The sequence below is a fragment of the Empidonax traillii genome, unplaced genomic scaffold, assembly GCF_003031625.1.
Source record: "Empidonax traillii isolate 1590-97213 ecotype Southwest subspecies unplaced genomic scaffold, ASM303162v1 scaffold376:size1174107, whole genome shotgun sequence".
NCBI lineage: Eukaryota > Metazoa > Chordata > Aves > Passeriformes > Tyrannidae > Empidonax > Empidonax traillii.
Genome location: NW_020955569.1, coordinates 1,078,807 through 1,087,472, shown reverse-complemented (window position 1 = coordinate 1,087,472; position 8,666 = coordinate 1,078,807). Strand labels below are relative to the sequence as shown.

The 8,666-nt window shown below is 38.9% G+C and overlaps 1 protein-coding gene across 1 annotated transcript in view; it reads left to right on the top strand.

The window, feature by feature from the left end:
• Positions 1 to 8,415, top strand: part of PRXL2A (peroxiredoxin like 2A) — a 33,370-nt gene extending 24,955 nt beyond the window's left edge. The window contains exons 4-8 of the mRNA XM_027893022.1: positions 2,331 to 2,510; positions 2,860 to 2,951; positions 6,588 to 6,728; positions 7,645 to 7,809; positions 7,935 to 8,415. Coding sequence (XP_027748823.1) covers positions 2,331 to 2,510; positions 2,860 to 2,951; positions 6,588 to 6,728; positions 7,645 to 7,809; positions 7,935 to 8,033 — 677 coding nt within the window. The 3' untranslated portion in view covers positions 8,034 to 8,415. The remainder of the gene's footprint in view (positions 1 to 2,330; positions 2,511 to 2,859; positions 2,952 to 6,587; positions 6,729 to 7,644; positions 7,810 to 7,934) is intronic.
• Positions 8,416 to 8,666: the final 251 nt, after the last annotated feature.

Below are 8,666 nucleotides of genomic sequence, written 5' to 3'. Positions count from 1 at the left end.
GTGGCTCATTAGGGTGTTTGCTTAGCAGAGGAGGAATTTTGGTCTCACCCTGTAGAGCTGCATCTTCCTTTATTTATATAAATAGCAAAAAATTTCATGTATCTGAATAGGGGGTTTTTGTCATGTATAGAGACCAGAGAGTCCAAGTAAACTAAAGAGATGTGTTGACTAAGATTAATGATCTCCTCTGTAAACAACTATGGAGTGGAAGCTGGCTTTTAGTGATGCTAATAATGCTGACATTAAGAATAATAATGCTAATAAAAATAAAAAGCTTTGTGAAAACTACTCATTAATCAGGTGCCACAAATTTGGCAACATTTTTCTAGACAAATGATGTGCACAAGGGATTAATACTTACATTTTACCCCACATCTTACCCCCCTTCCCTGTAACTAAGAGTTAAGAAGAAAACAGTTCTTGACCCGACAAGATTGAAGTCCAAAGAATAGTTGAGTAATCAGAGTCTGGGAGGGAGCAGGGCTATAGCCTTTTGGATATGCCACAGAGATTTTGAGTCTTAACACAAGGATATTTCTGCATTACACATATTTGGAGTTACATGTTGGTCATTCCAAAGGCTGGTGTCTGGATGGTCTCTGGTAGGTGTCAGAGGCAGATATCAAAAAATCTTCGTTACAGCATGACTTCATGTTTGACAAAACTATGCAAATAAAGCAGATATGGTCAAGGAAGTTTCCCCTTGAGTAGAACTAAGTGGTGAAATAGTGTAGAATCTGTTCTCTTATCTACGTTATATTTGTGTAAACTGGCCTTGTTCCCTGCTGGGGCTCATGGATTACTAATATTTCTAGATACCATGATATTGTCTTCTGCGGAACCAAAGAACATTGAAAGAACAATGTGATCTTTTTTTTTTCCCCAGACGTTTTCTAGCTATTTCTGTAAACAGACAGTTAGTTGTATTTGTTTGTCAGTAGTATTCTGGAGCTAGTTTTAAGGATAGAAAGTGGTTTTCTTACAGAAAATTCTGGGCACAAAGGTGAGGAGCTACTCCTAATTCTTACTGTCTGAATCCTGGCAACAGCTAGCTGTGGGGATAAAGACAATGTGTATGCCTGGTTTATTGCCAATCCCAGCTCAAAAGAATAATATTTTCTTATATTTATTGGAATGAGAACCTCTCCCATACAAACGTATATACTGATGGTCATATTTACCAAAATATTCTATCAGGAAATAGGGTTTTGCAGATGGCTGTGAAAAAAAATTGATTCTCCATATTGTGTAGTGGTGCAGCTGGATCACAGCAAATCTTGTGATGTAAGTGTACAGTGACTTTTCATACTGCCAAACCTCCAGTGACTTTTGTACCAGTTGTTGCTCAGAACTGGATCTTGAATTTTGTCCATGAGACTGGGCTAAGTGTGATTTCCAGCATCCTCATTAATTGATAGTGCCTCACTGGAAGGTGGCTGTCAGCCCTTTCCAGGCTTGTGAAACATATGCAAGGGTCAAGATTGGGCTGTGGGGAATTGGTGGGTGGAAAGTGGTTAAATAAAGTTGCCACCTAATTAGAGTCACCGGTAACCACAGGCAGTGTTTGTGCTCAGACGTTTGCATGCATATGTAATGGTTCCCATTGCAGCGTTATCAGTTCTAACTGATGGGTGTGAGTTTGTTTGCTCCTTACATCCTTTCTGCTTTAGCAAGAGTGGAAATTAGCTATCCTATAGAAGGATGATGCTGTCCCAGGCATGTTTGTAATGTTGGATCACTGTGTGTAATAAAACGATTGCAAGGCTACATATTTCTGTCTGCAGGCATGAGTTTTTATTTTGGCTTGGTGCCTGCTTTGGTTCTAGTGGGGAACTGTAAGGACTGTGAAAGGTTGCCAATTATGTTGAACCAGATATAGCAGGTTTAGATTTAGTTTTTTCCAAATCTTCTATAGAATATTTGTAAAGGTCACTTGTTAATATAGATTAACATTTAAAAAAAAAAGCATCTGTAGATTAAATGTTTTACACAAATAATTTAAGTTACTGACTAACATAGAGGTCATCTTGTTAGAGGCCCTTTATTACACATATTCACTTCAATCATCTTTCTCCTCATTGCATCTGAACACTTCAATAAAATGCAAGAATATCTTGTTAATATCTAGTTTTGATGTGGGTCAGGCACAGAACTGGAATGTAATCTAGGTTTTTTAAAACCCAGTTCAGTACATTAATAAATATACAGATCATCTCCAGTCAAACCAAAAATATCCATGTGAGCTTTTAGTTGTTGTTTCAGTCCAGTTCCTCCTTCTCTGGCATTATTGATATCTAGTGTTAGACTGGCTTTCTTCTTTCTCTTTCCAGAAATGTCCTTCCTGCCTGACTTTGGGATCTTCACCATGGGCATGTGGTCTGTTGGCCTTGGAGCCATTGGTGCAGCTGTGACAGGGATTGTCCTTGCTAACACTGACTTATTTTTGTCCAAGCCAGAAAAGGCTACGTTGGAGTTTTTAGAGGAGATAGAGCTAAAAACTTTGGGATCAGGTAAGATTATGGATATTTCAGCCCACATTCTTCAATAATTGGACTTTTTTAAGAAGAGCCTTTGTTGGAAGCAGTTTTCTTAGTCTTTCCTGGTTATAACGTGTAGTTGGGTGTTCTTGATATCCAGTAGTTCTGGTAAAGGAAAAACAACCCAAACTGTTATTTGTGGATGAAAAAAAGACACAATAAAGCAGTAATATACTGCTATGCATATAGATTTTTTTCTGATAGAACTGTATTTGAATTTGGAATTCTCTGCAGTGATTTGTGTTGGTCCTTAAAGCATTACTCGTTATAAACAAGAGTGGCCGATATTATTGTTGATGCTGTGTTTCTCCTGTCCAAACAGAGCAAAGGACATTCAAAGCAGGTGAACTATGGCAGAAGAATGGTGCAGTGATCATGGCTGTGCGAAGACCTGGATGATTTTTGTGCAGAGAGGTACTTCCTGGGCGTGGGGATCAATTAGGAAGAGTTAAGGTATACTTGAATCGATCCTCTTAGATCCCCTTTAAATAAAGGATGGGAATGAATAGGGCAGTCATCACATACATCTAAAATATCTGAAAGGTCTTGTTTCCTAGTTCAGGTTGGTCACTAGCTAACAGCATACTTAGTTTCCTTTGCAGCTTGTTTGTATAATCCAGGGCCTGAATATTCTCCTTCTGAAGGTGATGTTTACATGACTTTTACATCTGCCAGGGACCCAGCCCACGGTAATTAGAAAGGGAGATTGCACAAAATCCCATTAGTAACGAGTCTTACAAGCTAGTTGTATTCCAGATGTCCAAAATAAATCTCTCTGAGCCAGGTAGGTCAAAAGCAGCCCAAGACTGAATTGGCAGAAAGCCATCAGATAACACTCATCAGCAAAAAAAAAAAAAAAAAAAGAGAGATGTGCATAAAGGGAGACGTGCATAAATCCTTGCTGTTCTGGATGCTGAAACGTGAGGCAGGAAGGTAAGGAGTCTGAAGATAAGTTGTTACAGTTCCATAACAAGGTGGGTTGGGAAACAACATTTGATCCTTAAGTTGACATTAGGCTTCTTGGGTGGAACTCCTCTGAAGGAGACACTTAAAATATGATTTGAATGTACCAGGTACCTGGGAACAGGTGCCTTCAAACTTGCGTAACTTGCACCTTGGCCATTATTTTTCTCATAGCTATAGGGAAAAATAGCTATTATGTTGCTACTTACTTTAACATGTAGTAATTAATATTGTAACCACTTCATTAAGGCATCTGCTCCCATCAGTAGTAACTGCTTAAGTATGTGTAGAATCCATGGAAGGTTAAAGGTCTTTGCTCTCTGAACAGGTGTAGCGTAGCCAGGAGCAGAATGCACTTACTTGCCTGATTGGGACTTTCACATGCAGTGAGACAGGAATCCTTAACTGATTTTTTTATTATTATTATTAATGAAAACTTCCTAAGTAAAAACCAAGACCTCCCCCCCCCAAAAAAAAAAAAAATTTTTTTTCTTTTTTTTTTCTTTCAGGAAAAAAATTAGGACAAAGAAATTTAATTTTATAATTCTGATTTTTGGTTCAAAACGTCACATTTTTAACAGAGGTAGTCACACTGCTGATCAGCTCATTAGGGCAAAGAGTTTTGTATTTTAACCATTAAACCATTTGAAAAAGCTTCTAAACTGTCTAAACTTATTTTTGATTTTTGTATACTCAAAGCATTTTTCTGAGTTGCCTCTTGCCTTTGTCCTAAGTTCAGTTGCTGCTTTTTGGTCCATTAATGTTCTTCCATAGCATAAAAGCTGTTTCTTTCCTCACTGTCACTGACTCTGAGCAACTGAAATGATTCAATGCAGGTCAATTGCCATATCTGTCAATCCATCGGCAGTAGGTCTTGGATACCCTTGACTTCCACTATCTTACACCTTGGAAAGGATACTGAACTTCGTCCTTCTTGGCAGCACCAAGGAGGAACACATACTTCCGTGGGCATGGTGTTGGTGTTGAAAAGCAGTCATTGTACCTCATAGATCCCTGTCCTAAGCTCAGTGGTGAGGACATGCTTCCCACTGCAAAGGGTGTCACAAATCCTACTGGAGTGATGCCTTGGGATCCTTGAGAACTGAGGTGTGTAAACCTAAGATATGTGGAGTCTTTTGTCTTTATCCTCTGCATTCTAAATCATCAGATTCCTTTTTTTGTTATTATGAACTATCTTTAACGGGACTGCACTGTGCATCTCATAGTCTGGATCCAGCCATGTAGTGATCCAGTCCTCCTGTTGTTGTGAAAGTGCCATGGGCTCGCTAAATAATGTAAATATTAAGCAGTCTAAAGCATCAGAAGAGCCACAGCTGATCTGTCAGAGGCTGAAATGAGAATTGTTCTTCTGGGTTGCGCCTGCCTTGGTGAAGAGAGGAAGTATTCTGCTAGGATGTGCTTGTCCACGTTTTAGAAAAACAAGAGAACAGTTTCACAGACTAGGTGAAGTGGTCACAGCCATATAGATATTACATAGTCTATTTTTGTGGGCAAATTATATTTTCTTGATTTCTCTTACTGTATCATTTTAAAACAGCAGTAAAGAAAAGCAAATTTGGTCTAGTTCCAAGATGCTGCTTGAAGTCTAATCTCTTGTGAATTTTAAAACTTAACTATGCTTTTACATTACATCATTCCTGATCTTTTCTCTTCCAAAAGCCAAGCAAGGAGACATAAAGTGAACTCTACCAAACTGCTGAGATGTCTTTCTCCATAAGGCTAGTCAAGGTTTGATGGTATTGCTGTCTCCCCAGATACAGTGATTTCTGGCTTTATACTGCATTAGCCTGCAACTGCACTTCTCAGACATGTTAGGTTGCAATACAAGTTATTATTTGGGTTGTTGTGTTGGTTATGAGAGTTTGAACTATATAAAAAAGTCTCAGATAAAATTGTTGTTCACCCCCTTTTAAGAAGATCCTAAGATTTTGTTGAGGGAAAACAGAAAATTCCCAGATGTTTAAAAACAGAAAAGAGGTAAAAGGGTAAGCTAGATCCTGTAACTCCCACAAGCAGACTACTCAGTGTTTGCTTGTGATGTTGATTCATCCTTTTTCATTTCCTCTGAAAAGGCAGAGTAATGAACTGGAAAGCTGCCCTTACCCTTTTACTTACTGATGTCTTTCTCTAATGTCTTTGCTCCAGTCTGTTCATTCCTGTCTGTCTGCTACTTGGTACTCAGTAAATTCTAGATGTCCCTGCAAGCCCTTCAGTTAAGGCATTTCAGTTAGATGGCTGAAAGTGTTCATGTAAACTGTGTCCATTTTTTTAAAGAGTGGAGGGTTTTTTTGTTGGAATTTTATCCAGTAAAAATTATCTTTCTGCACTGGAGATGAGAAGAAATATATTTTCAGTGCACACTCTGATTTGTTCAGAACATCAGGGATCTTTGTCCAAACTGTGGGAAGTGGGATTCCTTCAGCAGAACAAAAGACCTAGCAGATGAGTGGTGACACCTTACACTCTTACACACCAGAAAAAGCAGTGTTGCTTCTGGGATGCTGAAGGTCTATGAAGAAATTCCCTGATTAGTTTTACTGGGGAACTTGGGAAGGAGAGTGCATCTTCATTCCATTACTTATTTTGGACGTGTAAAGCCTGCTCCTCCACAGAACGCTCAAAATACTTTGCAGAAGTACTGATAATAATGGATTTCAACTTGGAAAAAAGGACTCGAATGTCTGGCCTGAACAAATTAAGTGATGTGCAAGCAGTGTCTTTTTACTATTCTTAAATACTTCAAAAGATAGTTTAAGCCCTAGCACAGGCAAGGTATATCTACAGCTTTGAGTTAAAAATATGTTTTCTTCAGGAGTTTTAATATTTTATCCAGTAAATGCTCAAAAAAAATCTCCTTCCTCTAAGCTTGACAAAGAAAATGTTAGTAAATCTGATGAAGAGCTGCCTAGGAGTACAGCTAGCTTAAATGTCTGATTTACAGGTCTGTTTCTGGTTTGCACCTCAAGCTAGGATTTACTTATGTTTCTGATGGTCTTGAAAGTCAAGGTGAAGCTTTCCAACTTCCATTTACTGACTGAAATGTTGGATGTTTTTTCCTTTCCTCAGGAGGCTTCTGAGCTCTCCTCTCTGCAACCTCAGCTGTCCAAGCTGGGTGTCCCTCTCTATGCTGTTGTGAAAGAGAAGATAGGGACTGAAGTAGAGGATTTTCAGCATTATTTCAAAGGAGAAATCTTTCTGGATGAAAAGGTACAGGGAAGTTTGTGTTCTCCTTTTGTTTAAAAACAAGCCTATGAATGCCCTCTTCGATGAGCTTGTGTAAATAATATAGGTAAAATGTGGACTGAATGAAAAAGGATTTAGTAGCATTGTGGTTTAAGAAGTTAATTAGCTTTGCTTTTCTATATATATGTAGGTATACATCCTGCTTAGCTTACAAACTGCTGTGTTGCTATGCACTGATGCTGTTGTAGGATTATTCCACCCTTTCAAGAGGTAAACAATATGGCCTGTTAATATGTATTCCTTTCTTCCACTGGCTGTGTTATTTGCTGATGTTAATGATATATGAGTCAAGGTTTGTAGGTGGCAGATATAATTAATTCATGATGTACAGGCCAAATTGCAGTGATATGGCTTGTCCCAGTACACTGGTACACGCTGTATTGCCAATCCCATGTCCTACAAAACCACAGTCCTGCTTTCTCCCAAACCCAGAAGACATTTGGCTTCTGAAGAAAAAACAATATGTAAGATTCAAAATCAGATAGAAGATACCTCTATTTTCTCTCTCCACTCTGCTTGTGTGGAAGAATCAGGCTGATTTAAAAAAAAAACAACCCAACCAACCAAACAAAAAATATGTTTATCACAAAGCACCCTTGCTGTCAGTAACAGAGATGTAGGTGCACATGGGGCTTAAATACCTGTGGATGAGCTTAAAATCCACATGAATAGTGGCCACCAGTTGGCTGCATGGAGGTAAGTGGTCAGGTAGCACATTAAAGAGTTTATTTCAGGTGCTATTTCTTTTTAGCAATGCCTGCTTAGCTTTTGTGTGTTGCGAACCTTTCTTGGATACGGGGTTCACTGGTTTCCTGAATTTAATTCTGGGGGAAAAGTCTTTTTCACTTTATGTGCTGAGATATCTTCTGTTTCCCTGCAGAAAGGCTTTTATGGTCCACGCAGACGCAAGATGATGTTGTCAGGCTTCTTTCGTGTTGGAGTCTGGCAGAATTTCTTCCGTGCTTGGAGAAGTGGATACAGTGGTAACCTGGAAGGAGAAGGATTCACCCTGGGAGGAGTATATGTGATTGGGGCAGGAAGACAGGTACTGCAGGCTTTTATGCCTCCTGTGAGACCAAAAGTTTGTTTTCTGGAATTGTTCAGTTGCTGGGCAGTTGATCTCTCATGAGGATACCAGTGTATGAATTTCTCTCTTGTGTTTTTGACTAGGGTGTGTTACTGGAGCATCGTGAGAAAGAATTTGGAGACAAAGTCAGCCTTTCATCTGTCCTTGAAGCTGCTGAGAAGATAAAACCACAGGCTTCATAAGTGGAAAAACAGTTGCACATGTTTCTGATTACAGCTTGAAATGTAGACTGCATCCGTTTCTTGAATGTGCAGTTTAATTGCTTAACTATTTGGTGTTCAATGCACTGGAAAGGTTTGCTATTGAAACATAGAAAGTAATGAAAATCCTCTTGGATTGTTTTTTGTTCCTTTCCAGCCTTCCAGGTGGTCAGGATTTCAACTGATCCTTTGTATCTGACTGTATTAATGAAAGGCTGGGTCTAAACCCTGACCTAGCCTAGATGTTTTCAGTCAGAGACAGTCGGTTGAGAACCTGTCTACCTAGGGGAGCAAAACTCTGCTAAGGCTGGAGTAAAGGAGTACCAGCTGAAGTTGAAGGATAATAAAACTTTATGTAAATGAATGCCTTTGCTTTTTGCATTTTTATTATCATGTAAAGACATCTGTGTTTCTAGAAGACAAAATCCTGTCAATCTAAATAATTCTGAGATTTTGCAGTCAAGACATTGTGTGATTGTCTTCAAGGAAGATAATTGTGGCATGAGGGCAAGTTACTTCCAGTGTTTAGGATTCTTCAAAAAAAAAAGGGAACAATATCAGAGAGCAGATTAGGTAGAGTTTCTATCCTGGCTTGAATTTTGCAGTAGAATGGCT